The following is an 18030-nucleotide window of genomic DNA, read 5'->3' on the forward strand; positions in this document are numbered from 1 at the left end:
ACAATTGCTTCCTCTTTCCCAACATGCCCAAAGGGGAGAATAAGGACAAGTACACTGTGTGTCTGTCCTGCATTAGAAGCTCAAGACATGGGCTTTGTCATGAGGCTGGAATTGCTGGATGTTAAAAATCCCCAGAAATGCTGACCTCTGTATGGTTGGGCTTAGTTTGCTCTTGTGTGTGATTAAGGGCAGTTTACCACTAGTCCCTGTGCCTGTGTAAGAGATGGGTAGGGAGCATGTGTGAGACAGGTCTCTTGAGCCTCAGCCACAGGGAGAAGTGCATCAATCACTGTCCTGTGTTGGATCTGTCGAGGTGGAGACCCTTCTCTCTCTCCAGTGGTCCCTACTGTGGTCACCATGATGGCAGCAGTCCTGTCACCAGGTGGCTCCAAACCCGGGCCTGGATCCTGTATGGATCAGACCAAGGGTAGAAACAAGAGTGGGTTTTTTGGATGGAGGCTACCAAAACACAGAGAAAGTTAGCATAAATTTTCTGTCATTAGATGCTGTCATTAGTATTTTAGTGAGAACATGGGGTTTTATAGCATACTTGAACTTTGTAGGGGTTTATTATTTATTATTCTTGTTGTGGAGTTTTTGTGTTGGTTTTTTTTTTTGTTTTTTCCCCCCCCCCTTTGTTGCAAAACATGTCTCCTCTTGCCGTATTGTAAAACCATTTCTTTTTTTTAATATCCTCCCACGTGTCTGACATTTGAATTATTGCTTAGTGTAGCAGTGTCCCCTGCTGGTGTCAGCAGTCGTGTCTTGGTTCAACCCCTGTCCCACAGGGAAATGCTTTCTGAGTTCACTTTGTCAAGCTCCCTTGTAGCTGCATTATGCTGATTCTGCCTAATAACACCTTAGTTTTCTGTATGGCTGACTTTTCAGGGAGGAGAGCATGGAGGTTAGTCCTTGGCTTCCACACATATTAAATGTCCTTTACCTGTGTCAAATTCATAAGAAAACTTTTTTCCTAAAATATTTTAATTATTACTTTTTATTTCTCCCCATAGAGGTGTAGAGTCCTTGTCCATGGAGGTCACACAGAGCTCCCTTTTGGTGAACATTTCTTAAAAGATGAAATGCAAATGCAGTTTGTTAAGGTCTTGGGGTGTATGCTAAGTTACTGGGAAATATTTATATGTATGTATGTGTTTAAGTATAGCAGTTGTTTTGAAGAACAGCTGATTCAGCTCATTGTACCATCTAGCAAGGCACCTTGAGACCTGAGCTCTGCGTTGCAGAAGGGAGAACTGTACCAGCTGCAGTTAAATCCGACCATGGCATTATTCCAGGCCACAAGCAGTTGCTTAGCAGAGCTTTTGAACAAGGCAATTAAAACATGCACAATTTTAAGCTTTTAAAGCTTTGACTTTTACTTGTGATGAGACTTGTCTCTCCCACACAATCAAATGACTAACTTAAAACCAATCAAAAAGGTACCATCCTGCTATGTTGCCATGGATATGTTATCTTACAAGCTGCTGTTTTGACAGACTTCAATGTGAAACCATGAGCAGTTACTTGAGTAAGATTTGCCCATCAAGCACATTTTTTGGCCAGCATTTCAGCTCAACTTCTGCGCCTTGTTTTAATTTGGCTTAATAACAAACAATTAAACAGAAGAATAGATTTGTCTGGCAGAAAGTGCTGAATTGGCATTTCTGTTTCTCTGGAGAGCAAACATTACATGAGAGGCTCTGTTCCAGCCATGTCTTTTTCTCTGATATTACCCCGCCTGCACTCTTTCGGGCAGAGTGCATCCGTGTGTTACCTTGTGACAGAAATGATGCTGCTAGTCCCTCAGATGGTGTGTGAGAGTTCCCACAACAGCCATGTCATGTTTTCGTATGGCATGACCTGGCTTGATACCTCAGATGTCTATGTTGTGTTAGGAGCAGAGGGTGTGAGGGCTTTTTGTTCACTGAGTCTAGGGATAGCAATCTATTATAATCCTTTTCACAAGCAGGCTGTAAGTTCGCATTACAAAGACCAGGGATGTGCATCGGAAGTATTGTTCTAGTCCCTGTCCAGAACAGGGACTAGCATTTTGTGAGTAGCATTAAGAAGAGGTTTAAAGCAGGGGGGGTGGTATTAATTTGCACAGCTGTTTAAATGCATATACTCCATAGGTTGTTGGTCTCAACCTGGGTTTTAAAGAATCAAAGGAACTGCTAAATCTATTGTGAGTGCACCATCGAGGCATGTTTTTCCAAGCTCCTGCATTTACATGTTGGGATCTGTCAGAACTGATTTCAGGGTTCCATCTCCTGTTCTGTGTCTGTTCTTGTCCTTTCCAGAGCGGACACATGCCAGCAGTTCGTGTATGGGACGTGGCTGAGCGAACCCAGGTGGCGGAGCTCCAGGAGCACAAATACGGTGTGGCCTGTGTGGCCTTCTCCCCCAGCTCCAAGTACATTGTTTCTGTGGGGTACCAGCATGACATGATTGTCAATGTGTGGTCATGGAAGGTAAGTTTTCTAGGAGGTTCGGTGGACCAGAAGGTGTTGCTGAATCAAAAAGAATCAAAAAGAGCTTCCAGTCTAATTGTAAACTATTTCAGTTCCATCATGCTTTCTGTTGGTTTTTTTTTTTTTAAATTCTGTAGTTATTGTTTGGTTTTTGACATTCATAGGCACAGACAAATTTGGACAAGAGAGAAAGCTATGGTCCCTTAGGGAAGGTCTAAGTCATTTCCATGAAGGGATTTTATTTATGCTTGGAGATGTGTGACATTTTGCTGTCCAGCCAGAAAAGACTGGACTTTGAAACCTTGCCAAACCATTGTGCTTTTTTAGAGTCTTGTTAAAAACTAATTTAGGAGGTTAAGGAAGGAAACTCTCATCGGCCAGAGACTTCTTTTGTAGTGTAGTGAATGTTCTTGGCTTGTTTTGATTTTTTTATGTCAGAGTTTGTGATATTCTGATTCCAGCCTTGATGGGTGAGAAGAGCAACATAGGGAATTCATAATGGGTGAGAGCTAATGAGAGTCACTCTGATTGTCACTGGATCGAGGCAACACTTGGTAGAAACAAAGTCTGTGTCTTATCCTCTAGTAAACCTTTAAGCATTAGTTCTTTGTACATAAGAAAAGAAACATTTCTTTTTGGTAGGGTAGGAGTCTTGTATTGTAATAGATGCTCCTGCTACTTCTTCAAGTGCTGTAACCCTCTCTAAAAGAGATATGCTTTAAGAAAAAATCAATACGTCTGTTAAATCTCATAGGATCAATGAATGGTTTGGGTTGGAAGGAAGGGATCCTAAGGATTACTTAGCTCCTATTCCCCTGCCATGGGCAGAGATACCTCCCACTAGACCAGGTGGAAACCCCATCACAGCCTTGTCCAATCTGGTCTTGAACATTTCTGGGAACGGGGCATCCACAGCTTCTCTGGGCAGGCTGCTCTAGTGCCTCACTGCCCTCACAGTAAAGAATTTCTTCCTAATAGCTAATCTAAATCTATCATTACCATTGTCCTATCACTACATTCCCTGATGAAGAGTTCCTCCCCATGTTTCCTGTAGGCCTCCTTTAGATACTGGAGGGCCACTATAAGATTTCCCCAGAGCATTCTCTTTTCTTGCATCTTGTAAGTCTGAACTCATTTTGTATGTTACTCTTTTCATTGCTTTTCCTGTGCTGTAATTTAAGATCTTACTGTTGTCTTCTGTGTGAGCTGAAGTTTGATGTTGCTACTCTTTTACATAGCTGAAGTGTGTGTAGTAAGAGAACCTAAATGTGTATGTCTGTGTTGAAAATGGAGTGCTCAGCCTTTGGGTTATTTCTAGTTATACAAATGAAAGTAGTGACTTGGACAAGGTCACAATGTGTGGTGTGGCTTGTGTGAAACAGTACAAGTAGTTTTGCTTTCCCTTGCTTATCCAGGTTTTTCTGTTCACTGTGTAACTGTGGATGTGAGAACTGAAGAACACACTCTTTAAACTTATGCTTCAGACCGTGATGGGAGGTCTAGCTGACCTGCACTTTTAACCACAAGCTGTCTATCCTCTCTGCTGCTGCTTTGATTTCCCTTTTTTTCCCTGACTGGTAGTCAGTAATTTGACTGTGGTGGAAAAGAAAATGCATGCTGTCTGTAGGATTCCCTTGCTTCCTTAAAGAGGGACCACAGCAATGATCCAGATGTTGAGGTATGCAAGGGTCCTAAGCTTTTCTCTCAGCACCGTCTTGAAAGAAGTTATGATAATTGCTATCCCACTTGCCTTTCCTTCATTCTGGGGTGCGGGGATCCTACATGGTGATGATGCAGCAGGCTAGACTCCCCTGGTGCTGGTTTCTTCAGTTCTGCCAGCACGCAGTCCAGTGGGGCCCTGGGAGTGACATGGTTTGTGTGCTGAGGGCATTGTGTCTGGAAGAGTGGGAGCAGCTGAATCCCTGAGAGGAAGGGTAAAGGAAACACAGCAAGAATGAAAAGGGGTGCACTGTTGTCAGCCATGTGCTGCATGCTTGCAAACCCACAACAGACAAAGCAGAAAACTTTTTTATTCTCACTTCTAACTGGGGTAAAGAAGGGGGAGGAAAACTGAGCCATGACTTTGTGAACAGGGAGCTCCTCCTGCTATCTGACCAATCTGCTTGAGCAGTGTCTATCCTGTTTTCTGTCCCTGTGTCTAGTTCCTCTTTTCTCAAACTCTGACATTTTGAGGCATACATTTGAGATATAACAGATTTTGCTTTTTCTCTTCCAGTACAGGGATGGTCTATCTGTATTTTCAGTCTTTTGATAACGTATGATGTGTTTAAAGAGAGAGAAGAATTTATGAAAGAACCCGTACTGTTTTCTCTGTGAAAAAAACCTGTTCCCCATCTTGAGTGCAGTGCCCTCATTCCTGCCTGGGGGTTGGGGGAATTCTTCCTTGTGCTGGCCTACATCTGCATTTGCTGTTTAGGAAAGGAAATGGGTTTGCTCTGAGTTCCTGGTGATTGTGAAACCAACATGTTTGTCATGGCTCAGACACCAAGTTCCTGCAGGCACTAGTGCCTGCTGATTTGTTCTTGATCATAGTTAATATGGAACAAAAATTGAATATAAATGTGAATTATGTTGTCTGCTGAATCAATGTTCCCAGCTAATGCTGAGGAGGTTGTATAGAGAGGTGAATGGAAAATAGTTTGGATCTCATCTTTTCCCTGCTGCACTGCTTGTACTGGATATGTGCCTGTAATTGAAATTAGTTTCCTTTGCTTCTGAGCAAAGAAATTAACCAATCTAAACAATTATGTTTCCAGAAAAACATCGTAGTGGCAGCCAACAAAGTCTCAAGTAAAGTGACAGCAGTGTCATTCTCGGAGGACTGCAGTTACTTTGTCACTGCTGGAAATCGACATATCAAATTCTGGTACCTGGATGACAGCAAAACCTCCAAGGTGAGAGAAAGTGCATCAAGGCCAACTTGTAAACAGGCATGTCTATCTTAGAGCAGGGTGGATTTTTCCCCAGTGAGCTGTGTGGGAAGTGGGAACTTTTTTATTTTTCTGGGATGCAAAGATAGCCTTCACTCCTGGCTCTTAAGTCTCATGGGCTGATAACACCAAAAGCATATCTTATCCTGCACTGAGGTAGGGGCATGGCTCCTGGAATTGCATAGCAGCATGCTTGTAGTTCAGTAGTCACATATACTGAAGGACAAATAAATTAGAAAAGAGCTGCAGTCGTTTAACTCCTTGGAGGAGAGAGGTAGAAAGAGCTATTTTACATTAGTATGAGCATCTCAAAAAGGTTGTGAGTGTAATTTTGAAGCATCAACCAAAGTATTTAAATTTTTAGCTGTTCTTTTATTCTCTGGGAGGCAGAATCCACCTATGGTGATTTTTCTTTGTGCTCATGAACAATTGTAACATGAACACCAAGTAAAACCACTCCTTATTAGACTGTTGACAGTTCTTTGAATCACTTCAGCACTCAGGGATTGATGTTACGAAAAATCACTGTCTGCCTAAAGTGCCTTGCTGTATTTGTAGCAAACTGTTTTCTGTTGTTAGGTGAATGCCACAGTCCCCTTGCTGGGTCGCTCCGGATTGCTTGGAGAACTGAGGAACAACTTCTTTGCAGATGTGGCTTGTGGAAGGGGCAAAAAAGCTGACAGCACTTTCTGTATCACATCCTCAGGCCTGCTCTGTGAATTCAATGAAAAAAGGCTGCTAGACAAGTGGGTGGAGCTGAGGGTGAGTTTTACATCCTCCTATTCTGCTCAAGCAGAGCAGGAACAACAAATAAGAAGGGCACTCGGAGGTACAAGTTGACCACCAGCAGTGAAAATAATTGTGCCTCTGCAACCCTGCAATGTACTCTGGAAGGCTGGGAAAAAACAGTGCTATTTCTTGGCAAAGGTATTTTATTGATTGTTGAGGCTCTCTCATTCTCATGCCTCAGCATTACAGTGACTGCTCTACTGGCAAAGCAATGTCCTTATGGCAACTCCTGTACGGTCTCTCCTGGCTTGGCTGGGGCAAGTAGGAGTTTTAAAAGGATTCTGGTTTCTACCCACTCTGCAGTGTCTTACTTGGCTTGTGCATCTCAAATGCAGGTTCCCACGGTGTTAGTTGATTTGGCTATTCTAAACCACCAGGCTGGCCCATAGCTAAAAATTTGATCATGCTTGTTTTCCTTTCAATTGAATGTAACATGCACATCTAAAAGGATCCAGTGTATTAAAATCAAGGGAAAAAGTCTGTCCATGCTTTCACTCAAGTGAAATGCCTCTTCTTTTCTTTCCTTTCCTTTCCCCTCCTCTCTAAAATCTGCCTTTCACTCTCGCTCAGAATACAGACAGCTTCACAGTAAGTTGAAAAAACTTTTGCATTGAATTCATCCCCTTTTCACCACACTCCATTTTGTACCATTTTCTGCCATTTGTACAGATCCCAAAGGGAGGGGAAGAAAATCCATTTTCTTCTGTTTCTTATCCCCTTCTGACAGGTAATGTGTTGGTGTGCTAGTACAGGGTGAGGTGCTGCTTGCCTGCCAGTGTCCTTGAATGTCATAGAAATAAAAGCAGTGTTCAGAGTAGGACTCAGCTGGAGCAAAAGTGTAGCTCTGTTGGCCTCCCATCATAGTGGGTGGCAGAGAAACTGGGCTTTTTTTTTAACTGCTTGGGATCTGCAGTGGACCTTGGCTGGAAAGTTCTTCAGAAAGGAAAAATGGATTTTTAGGCCTTTCATTACTCCCAGGGCTCGACTTCACTACAGATCTTCTGACCATGACTCCTTTGTCTGTCAGTTCGCTGTTCTCCCTGTCGTGTGTCTGGTGACCTTTGACGTGAGTGCGTGTTTCTCATTTGCTGTCTCATGTGCTGTGTCCTCCTCAGACCACGGTGGCAAACTGCATCTCTGTGAATCATGACTACATCTTCTGTGGCTGTGCTGACGGCACTGTGAGGATTTTTAACCCTCTGAACCTTCACTTTGTCACTACTCTGCCGAAGCCACACTTCCTGGGAACCGACATCGCAAGTGTGACTGAGGCCAGGTACTGTGGAGAAGGGTGAAAGGGAGCAAGGGAGGCTTATGGGGGTTAGAACTGTTCCCCAGACCTTTGCCATCTGGAGCATGCTCTTTCTATGGATTAAAATTGGAAGCCTGCTGCAGATCTCTCTGAGCTGTTGCAGGCTTGTCCTATATGACTGCACTACAGTTGGATGGCAAGGAGAAAGACTTTTGCCATGGGACTTTGAGGCTTTTGGGACTCTGGTTGTTCGAGACACAGGTCATTCTGACCAACTACTCTCTTTGCTTATAGATGCCACAGTATATTGTCCATCTCAACAGCACCCTATGAAGAATCTGAGTTCTCCTGTTTGAGCATTGCCCCCACTCCTAGAGAGCACAAGTTAACCAGGCTGTTGTTCTCTCTTTGTGCAGCCGTCTTTTCTCTGGTGTGGCTGATGCGAAGTATCCAGACACAATTGCATTGACCTTTGACCCCACCAACCAGTGGCTTTCTTGTGTGTACAATGACCACAGCCTGTATGTGTGGGATGTCAAAGATCCGAAGAAAGTGGGCAAGGTGTACTCTGCTTTGTATCACTCTTCCTGTGTGTGGAACATTGAGGTATGCTGTCTGCAAACACAGGTGTTGGATTGTGAGTTGCAGCTGAGAGAGCCATCAGATGAGCTGAAAAATTTGAATGTAAACGCTTACTGTAGAAGGGAAATAACTGACTCAGGTTTTCACCTGTGGTTATTGTGTTTGCTGCTGGGCCTGGGAACAGTTCTTTGGCTGCACTGCAATGGCTGACTAAATGTGTAGTGCTACTGGGAAAAAAAAATCTCACCATTAAAAGGTGAGAAGTGGGAGAAGAGGAGAATTGAACAGAGTTGAATAGAGAGCATCCTTTTAGAAAACAGACAAAACTTCATTGCTGACCTCCAAAAAATTGTTTGAGATCCGTGTTGAGCAACTGCTTCCAAGGCAAAAACATGAAACAAGTGATACAATCTGAACTCTGGTCCATCTTAACATATTCACTCAAATGTGTGGAAATACCCTCTCAAGTGTCTGTCATCTTGCAGTCTGTCTAGTTGGCTTTCCCTCAGAGGGACAGAGGGAAGGAAAGGAAGTAAAGGAAACAATGGAGCTGCTAATATGTTGGCATATGTCTAATAGTGGTCAGGCAAGGGGAAAGTGGAAAAAAGTGGGAGGAGGTTGAGAACTCTGTTAATATTTATTAATTGCATTTCACCCTTCCTTCTGAATTATAAACTAACAGTAGTAGATGAAAGTTGCAAACGGCAGTGCAAGGTGGTTATTGCATGGTCACTGCTTGGGATTTGAAGTGCTATCTTTGAACTGTTAAAAAATGGATACTGGTTTGTTGCATGCTTCTTAAGGAGGTTTTCTGTGATGAGGGAAGCTCAGTGAGAATTTGTTTGAAGTCTTTATGAAGCTCTGGTCTGAAGCAAATAGGTTTTTGTCAGAACTGTATGGCTTTCACCTTTAGAAAACAGAGGACACCCCTTTTGTCTCATTTTGTTTTGAAACTTGCTATTGGTGTCTAGGGTGCCAGATGCCAGGCAATATTATTTAGGGGTTGATTTTACTTGCCTTTAGATGTATCCAGAGGTGAAGGACAACAATCAGCCCTGCCTCCCCCCTGGTTCTTTCATCACCTGCTCCTCTGACAACACCATTCGTCTGTGGAATACTGAAAGCTCCAACATCCATGGCACAGCCCTGCACCGCAACATCCTCAGCAATGTAAGATCCTAGGTTTGGATCACCTCCTTGTCCTTTGGGTTGCTCTTCTTCACACACAGATTCCCAAGTTAAGACCCAAATTTCTTCAGATCTCCAAGTCAACACAGGTTTCTGTAAACTGAGCACAAATCTGATTAAATGTGCAAACCTGAAGAAACATGAAAAAAGTACTGGGTGGAAGGACAGGTTGTCTGAAATGGTCCTGGGGACTATTGCTGTTTTCATAAACAACTTAAAGATTTATCAAGCTTAGTCTCTTTGTTAAGGACTATATATTTCAGGACAGTTGGTTCTCTTTCTGCATCTCTGTGATGTGTAACCACTTAAGATTTATTTGGAAAAGGTGCATTAAATGAAGCAGAGGTTTGGGAAATTCAATGAAAAAGTTTGCACTCACTTCATCTATATAAGAGGGAGGCTAATCATACTGAACAGTGATTACATATAGACATTTGCTTCTCTTCTTATCTGAATTAGAAGACCTCTGGAAACAGCAGCCCTGACCTCAGGAATCAGGTGGAAAAAATTCTTACTTCTTCTGTCAGTACTCAGGAATCTGACTTAAATGATCCCTAAAAGTCTTTCATATTCCCTGCTGTGTGCCCTAATATGTTGTAATCACTAATCCCAGAGTTTGTCAGTAGTGCAGGAGATGCTGTTGGTTTCAAGCTTGAATCTTTTGAAAGGTGTGATTGTGAGACACAGCTGTGAAACTTTCATCCTACAATCTGAAGGGGCTTAGTGCTTTCTCCTAACTAAAAGGTCCTACCAATTACAGCACTGTTGTCAATAAAATGTTTATGTTGGCCAGGAGCTCAGTTTCTAAGGCAGATGCTTTGCTTTAATATTTTGTAACTAGTAAATATTTTTGGGTGTATTGTGTCCCCAGGACTTGATGAAAATCATCTATGTAGATGACAACACTCAGGTACTTCTGGACACTGATTACAACTCAACGGGAAGTGCAGACAAAGCTGATGCACAAGTGCTGGATACCAAGGTGGGGATACGCACTGTCTGTGTGAGTCCCAGCGGGGAGCACCTGGCCTCGGGGGACAGGATAGGCACTCTCAGGTAATCCCATAAAGCTTCTTGTGCAGTTTGCAGACTGGTCAGGCATGAGAAAATAACCAGGTATTGTTATTAAACATACTGAAATGAGCCATGTTATGTCCTAGAATATATGAGTTGCAGTCTCTGAAGGAAATGCTGAAGGTGGAAGCTCATGACTCTGAAATCCTATGTCTGGAATACTCCAAACCTGACACAGGTAAACGCAGTTGAGCTGCTTCCCCTTTGCCTATGAATATAATGTTGAGCAAGTCAGAATGTCCAGCTATGGTATGTTAGAATTGTCATGCTGAACTGGATTCCAGAGCAGCCTTCTAGTGTTGGGACAGCAGAGCCAGGCTTTGAAAAAGTCTTTTTTCTCTTACTTTTTATTGGAATATTGTATGTTGAGATTGAAACTTGTTCTGTTTATTATTATAATGTGAAATTCAGGTGTGTTACTTTGTGTCCATCTGTACAGTTAGCTACAGTATAATGTTTTGTCCCTAAGAAGACTTGGGAAGCAGTTTTAAAAATCTTACAGTCTTTAAAGATCTTACAGTCTTTTTCACGTTCTGACAGGTTTAAAGCTCTTAGCCTCAGCCAGTCGGGATAGATTGATTCATGTCTTGGATGCTGGGAAGGACTATAGCCTGCAGCAAACCCTGGATGAACATTCTTCTTCCATCACCGCAGTGAAATTTGCAGGTAGCAAATCATGGCCTCTCTCCAAAGCTGGATTTGAGCACTGCTGTTGTCCCCTTGTGGCTGTAATTTTATCTACTTAAATACTGGACTAGGTCAATTTGAAGCTGCAGCTGGGGTTTATTTTATCATCTTTTTCAGCTGGAGTCTTAACAGAAGGTGATACTTGCCTTCTTTTCTGGTTTTGCTTTCATTTCCTCTCTTTCCTCCCTCCTAAGAAAACCTTTTCTGATTGAAGTCCTCAGCATTTCTTTGGAAAACTGTTTTCTGTAATGATTTACTCCCTCTAACTAATTTCAGAGAGAACTAATTTAGGAGAACTCTGAGCAGTCATTGTCAAAAAAAATCCCAAAATACATCAAAAAAAAAAAAAAAAAGTTTTGGGTACAGTAAATTTGTGATTGTAAACCACTGTAAGGCTTTGCATTCCTGGTGCTGGAGCACGTTTTATGCCCAGCACTCAGTTGCTACTGATGAGCAGACACCAGTTGGGAACTGCAAGAGCTGGCTGCTCTGTCAGGGAAAGCCATTATCCAGGGGTGACAGGAAGGCTGGCAAAGCTAGTGGCCTTTTCCACTGGCTGTGGGAAAGTACCACAGGACATGACAGGAACAGATCAAGTCTAGATACAGCCAGTAGTCCAGGTCACCAGATAAATCCATAGTGACAGGTCACTATCACTTATGGATTCAAGCAATTCAAGGTCTTGATCAGTCTGGAGTGGTCAGGGTTAGCTCCAGTTCAGTGCCTGCCAGGCAAGTCCATACTAGCAAGGCAAGAAGGAGTTCAGGTCAGGAAGATGAGTCCATGGGTTGGGTCAGGATTCAGATCAGTGGGGCATGTGTCCAGGACAGGTGTGGCTGCAATGCTGCTGCAGTGTAGCTCAGTTGGGGATCAAGGATGAGAACCTCAGCTTGAAAATGCTCTTGAATCAATGGACTCACTGAAGCTTCATAGCGGGGGCTCCCCAAAGCAACTGTGTGGCTTTTTCAAGGTTTTTTTTCTGGAGGAGCTCCAAGGCCAGCAAAAGTTTCTCTGACCGATCTGTCTTATCAGTGAGCTGGCCTGGAATGCAGCCAGCTGAACTCCCAGGAGATGAGGGACATGGGCTCAAGGCCTGGCAGCTAAGGCATTTGTGCTGGTCTTTGAGCCAATTGCTGGCATGCTCTGAGTGCAGTTAAAGACCTGTGTTATGTTGGATGCACTGTCATTACTTGGAGTTTTATCAGGTATTGCTTTGTTGAAGGAGCTGCTTGGTTACAGAAGAGTCCTAAGGGAAGCCTGACCCTACAGTAAGAAAGGGCAGCAAAAAATATGTGCTGTGTCCAACTCTAAGCTCTGAAAAGTGCCTGTTGCCTCTTTTCAGCTTCTACTGAGAGTGAATATGCCATGTTGTCACAGAGTGCTGTGGTACACAGAGATATGAGCATACTGGTGAGGGAGAAGACAGAATTACATCCTAATCTGTCCTGAAAAGCCTCTGTGTTAAGGCCTCATGCTCTCTCACCATGAAAGACAAATGCTGTCCCTGAGAAGGGGGCTTCTGTTTTGCTGCTTTGGGTGGAGTCAGTCTTAGCTGATCAGGACTGGAATAAATGAGCAGTGGTATCAATTAAATATTGTGGTGGAATACTCCACTTGTATATGTATTTATCTTTTGTCTCCTGCCTTTTAATTCCAGCCAACGATGGGAAAGTGCGAATGATAAGCTGTGGGGCAGACAAGAGCATCTATTTCCGCACTGCGCAGAAGGTAACCTTATCACAGCTTTTTGTACACTTCTAATTTGTAATCTCTCCACAAAGGAGTTACTTCAAAGAATGATACCAGAGTTTCTGTATGAGCTTGTTGCTATTTCAGCCTCAGTGCCTCCCACTGACTCGATAGAAGAGATTACATTCAGACATCTACTTCTGTGAAGCATGCAGCTACTCCCAGCCTGACCTCTCACAGCAAGATGTGAAATAGAGAACTGTTAGGATATCTGCTTTTCTTTCACTTACACAGAGAAAACTGTGAAAACTGGTGAAAGAGTATGGGCTGGAGGGAAATGTTCCTTGTGCCTCCAGTCTCATCTGCTCCCAGCAGCTCCCTAGGAAGGATTGTTTTGTGCTGGCTCTGTGAGAAGACTCATCTGTATTTACTTGCTTTAAATAATGGATTAACAACTTGATTTTGACACAGCTGTTACCCATATGTTTAGACAGGAGAAGGGGTCCAGTTTACCCGAACACATCACATTGTTAGGAAGACCACACTTTATGACATGGATGTCGACCCCAGCTGGAAATACGCAGCTATTGGATGCCAGGATCGTAACATCAGGTTAGGTTTCCTTCTCATCTTGAAAATATTTTTGCAGTCATAAATGAGGCAGCCCCATCTCCATCATTATTCCTCTAAGTTCTTTGATACAGCGTTTTCAGACAGATCTGAGGCACTGTGAGGTTGAACTCTGCCTTTCTCCTCACTGATAAAAAGCTGTGAATATGTGCAATTCCCATGGGACTCTTGGCTTCTCACTGGGCTGCTCTGCAAAGCAAAGGCTTTCTACTAGAGGAACAAATGTACCTTCCTTGGGACATCATTGAACTGTGGGGCTAGAACTTCTACACTGTGATGATTTTTGGTTTTGAAGGTACTTAGTGAAAAGCTGTGTGGTCCTGTGCAATACCTGGGACTGTGAGAACCTAAACCTGAATTAGATGTGACTATCATTGAACAGGCGGAGTCCATTCCCTTCTCCATTTTTATCCATTTCTCCAATCTGTCTTCTTGAAAGCAAAGGAGTCTCTCTGTAGTTGTGTGTCTCCTCCTATTGTAGCTGTGTGAGATGTTAAGATCTTTGGTCAAAATATCACTACTGGATATAATTTGGTTTTGTATTCTAACATAAAGTGTCTTGCTCTCTTAATCCTGTGTATGAAGGACCCCAGGTACTTTTACAGCAGTGAGGACTGATTGTTTATTGGCTTGAGAATAAAGCCTCAATTTTAATTCAGATATTCTACCTCTGCATTACTTTTGGGGTTGTCTCTTGAACCATTTAACTGACTGGTGATAATACTTCAGGGAGATAATTTCTCCACTTCCTGTAGGTTGGCCCTGTTTCCTGTATTTTACATGGAATTAGGAACAGGGAGGGAAAAGGATCCTGCTGACAACAGCCTCAGAGTAATACCTGGGCACAATGAGCCATCTTATCTTATGTCTTCTCCTCAGGGTTTTCAACATAAGCAGTGGGAAGCAGAAGAAGCTTTACAAGGGATCCCAAGGCGAAGATGGCACCCTTATCAAAGTAAGCTGTTTTCTTTTCCTTCCGTCTACAAAATTTTCAGCTTTTCTGAGTGCAGCTCAGGAGCAAGAAAATGAAATACAAATCTGAAGACAGTATTTTTTCTTTTTTTTTGCTTGCTTTCTCCTACTCTGTCCTTTACCCTGCTGCTACTTCCTCTTACTTTCATCCTTAAGGGCTGTAATGTCTTTGGGTTTCGTCAGGCTGAAACAAGAAATGAGTCAATAAATGATGAAGCTGATCAATGTTTTTTCTCTCTGTCCTGTTTCTGAAGTAAGTCACAGGACCATGCTGTAAAAACAAGTAGAACTGAACCAATATCTGTCAGGAGATGATTTAATCCATTTAATTTAATCCTTTAATTTCTACTCCAGAAAGCTCATTCTGGCTTTCTTGGCTGGTTTTGTTAGGATTTTTAAAGTGGAAATGCCTGTTGATCAGTGTTTGTGAAGTGGATTTCAGAGGGCAAATACAAGGGAAATTCTTTGAGCTGATAAAATTAAATAGCATTGGACCTGAAAAGCCTGGGTCTTGGAGTTCTGAACAAGCCTGGTTCTGCTTAGGGAGAGTCTGTTCAAGTTTCCTATCTACTGAGTTCATCCAGGCCTTGGGCCAGGGTAGCACACCTGCTTCTGCCTCTCTCCAGGGCTTACCTTGGTAAACCAGGTGTGTTCAAGATTCACAGTTGAGTGGAAGAACCACATTTTTGTCTATAAAGGGGGAAAGCGACTTGACAAAATCAAAATATCTCTCAAGTTAAGTTGCCAAACAAGCTTCTTCATTGTATTTATTTTTCCACTGATAATTTCCTACTGCTGCACAGGTCAGCAGTATTATTACTAGGGACTGGAAGGAATGTCCTATGAGGAGCAGCTGAGGAGCTTGGGCTTATCTAGTTTGGAGAGGAAGAGGTGGAAGTGTGACTGCATTGCTTTCTACAGCTTCCTGAGGAGGGGACGGAGGGGGAGGTGCCGAGTGCTTCTCCCTGGGATGCAGGGACAAGGATATATGGGAATGGTTCAAAGCTGCAATGGGGAAATTAGGAAATTGAGAGTTTGGTCAAACACTGGAACAGGAGTCCTGGAGAAGTGGTCAATACTCCAACCCTGAGAGCATTGAAAATGCATTTGATCAATGCACTTAATAACAAGCTTTAATTTGGTCAACTCTGAATTGGTCAGGCAGGAAGAGATAATACCTGAAGTTCCCTTCTAGCTGAAACTATTGATGAGTGTAAATAACTGGGTAAAAAGGGAGGGGGAAACAAACCATTTTGTTCAGTGTCAGCTCTTCTGTTTTACAGAGAAAGATAAGTTCTTTCTCTTCGCCAATTACAATTCCTACAATTTTTTTATAAGCCAGAGTAATGAAGATGAAAAATTGATGCTACACTTTAAATATCTGATAAGCTTAGGTGCTTGGTTAGATTTTTCTCAGACATAAAACCATGAAATGTTCTGAAAGATGGATTTTTTGTTCTTAATATCCTTTTTTTTATGTGTATCTCAAATGGGGAATCTCAATTACTTTTACTTTTGCTTTGCTCATTTTTAAGACAATTATGTAACCAAGGGATTATGGTTGTCTCTGGAATTTAAACTTTCTTGGCATGCTATTCTGAGATCATACACATTGCAGTTAAATGAGTAGAACCCAAACAGTGACACTGGAAATCAACAAAATAAATATAACAAACCAAAAGAATTGCCATTATTTAAATACCATGTCTCCCTTGAAAAACAAAGGTTACTTTCTCAGTTCCTTAAAATTCTTTAAAGGACTCAGCAGGACATTTGGTGACAGTTGCTGTATTTGCTGTGTAGTGCTGCTTTAGACCTTGGTGAAGCATTTGCAGGGAATTTTATATTTCATCCAAGATAAAACAAATAGGTGCATATGGAAAAACAAACAATGAACAAAATAGCTGTAAAATGGGAGTTGCAAATGCTGGAGATGTGACAGCATCATTATCAAAGACAGTTTCTTGGCAGAGTTGAGTTCTTTTTTGCTTTCACTCCTAAAGACCTGAATCCTTTAATATTTCACTTAAGTCTGTCAGCTCTGATTTTTTTTTTCCTTTTTTTATAGAGTGTGTGTGTTTTGGGCTGGGGGTTTCTTATTGTTTTATTTTGCTCTTAACATAGAAGAAAGTAAGACCCCAATGGTTAAAAGGAAGTAGGAGAGAGGTAGAAATCTATCCATTGGTGGAAATGCCTTCCCAGTCATGAAGGCATTTAATTTAACTGCCTTCAATGTCTGATTAGGTTGGAGATAGTCTTAAAAGTCTAGTCAGGTTGGAGATTTGTCCTGGGATGCTGGATGGGTTGGTACTCAGTTGGACTCCTGTGCAGACTACTTGCATTTTATTCTGACTGTCTTGGGTAATCTGAACTATTTTTCTGTAGTTTGAAGGTAATTTCTTACCAAATCTTTGCATTCCTCTGGTCTCCTAAACCAGGTGCAAACAGATCCTTCTGGTCTTTACATTGCAACCAGTTGTTCTGACAAGAACCTCTCCATTTTTGATTTCTATTCTGGCGAGTGTGTTGCAACCATGTATGGACACTCAGGTAAGGCTTATCAACTTCTGGAAATTAATTTTTTTCTGCTGATGACTATATAGTAGGGTCTGATACTAGTCAAAATTTTCTGAAGATTCCTTCCCACCAAAGTTTACCTAATTGGTATTTTTTAATAAATTGTGGTTGGATGAAGTTGCAGTAGCTTATTTTATTGCAAGTTTAATTTTTGCATTTTGCACTCAAGCACACAGACACACACACACACATGTAACCTATCCTGCCATGTATTTATTTACAGTTTTTCTAATAATCTATAAAGGAGTCTGTGTTTTTTTCAGTCTATATTAAATTTCATTGTGATATACCCTCAGCTTCTACCATGCAAGAGCTATTCTATTATAGGCAAAAAGAGAATCCCATGTTCATGTGTATTTTGCCCTTTCCATGTCAAACCTAGATTCTTGCTTAAATGGTTATGGTAATTGGGGCATATTGATCTGTGAAGTGTGAATTACTGAGTGCAGACAGGCTATTTGGCTAGTGATCTCTTCTGTCCATTTTAATATTTCAGGGAAGACTGGGTTTGTTTTGCTTTATTTCTTGCAGAGATTGTGACTGGGATGAAATTCAGTAATGACTGCAAACATCTCATCTCTGTTTCTGGTGACAGGTAAGAGGCTTTACTTGTTTGTGATACTGACTCATGTCATCTCATACTGGATGTAACATGTCCTTAGGAAAGGTAGATTTTTTTTTTTAAGGGATGTTTTATGAATTCCAAATAAATCTCAGAGCTTTCTGAATCCTAAATGCATGCTGTTGGTGAAGCTCACAGAGCTTATATTAGCATTCCATAGAATGAGACCCATGTGAGGTATTTCCCTTTTCTTTAGAGTAAATACTGTTCTGTGCTGGAAAGGAGGCAGAGATGTGACCTGCTTCCTGACCAGCCTTCAGGGCTGTAATATAAGGTACCTTGTGCTATTTTTGCTAGTAGTGCCAGAACTTTTTCATGCTGTTGGTGAGGTTTCACCAGGTGAAAGAGTCTATTTAGCAGCAAAAGGGACAGGCCTGTCCTCAGCTTTTGGTCTTATCCATATGGTCTTCTTCCGTCTCCCCTGAGACAGCAGTGGTGCAGCTGACCCCTCAGGTCACTAAATTCAGCTGATTCAAGTCACTACATCAGTACTCCCCTGAAATGAGTTTTCTGCACATTTAGTGAGCTAAATCTGTTCACTAAAAG

General features: G+C 42.1%; 1 protein-coding gene across 5 annotated transcripts in view; it reads left to right on the forward strand.

The window, feature by feature from the left end:
• The window catches only part of MAPKBP1 (mitogen-activated protein kinase binding protein 1), a 98821-nt gene that overhangs the window by 53343 nt on the left and 27448 nt on the right, over positions 1–18030 (forward strand). For 4 of the 5 annotated variants that reach the window (XM_019007043.2, XM_015631364.3, XM_015631360.3 and 1 more), the window contains exons 6-20: positions 2301–2471; positions 5249–5386; positions 6002–6184; positions 6782–6799; positions 7327–7487; positions 7880–8069; positions 9069–9215; positions 10105–10289; positions 10394–10485; positions 10848–10973; positions 12652–12722; positions 13174–13295; positions 14193–14268; positions 16724–16835; positions 17394–17457. In XM_019007043.2, the coding sequence (XP_018862588.1) occupies positions 2301–2471; positions 5249–5386; positions 6002–6184; positions 6782–6799; positions 7327–7487; positions 7880–8069; positions 9069–9215; positions 10105–10289; positions 10394–10485; positions 10848–10973; positions 12652–12722; positions 13174–13295; positions 14193–14268; positions 16724–16835; positions 17394–17457 (1856 nt within the window). The remainder of the gene's footprint in view (positions 1–2300; positions 2472–5248; positions 5387–6001; positions 6185–6781; positions 6800–7326; positions 7488–7879; positions 8070–9068; positions 9216–10104; positions 10290–10393; positions 10486–10847; positions 10974–12651; positions 12723–13173; positions 13296–14192; positions 14269–16723; positions 16836–17393; positions 17458–18030) is intronic. The other variant, XM_015631363.3, reaches the window with a different exon arrangement.

The sequence above is a fragment of the Parus major genome, chromosome 5 (assembly GCF_001522545.3).
Source record: "Parus major isolate Abel chromosome 5, Parus_major1.1, whole genome shotgun sequence".
In the NCBI taxonomy this organism is placed as follows: Eukaryota; Metazoa; Chordata; class Aves; order Passeriformes; family Paridae; genus Parus; species Parus major.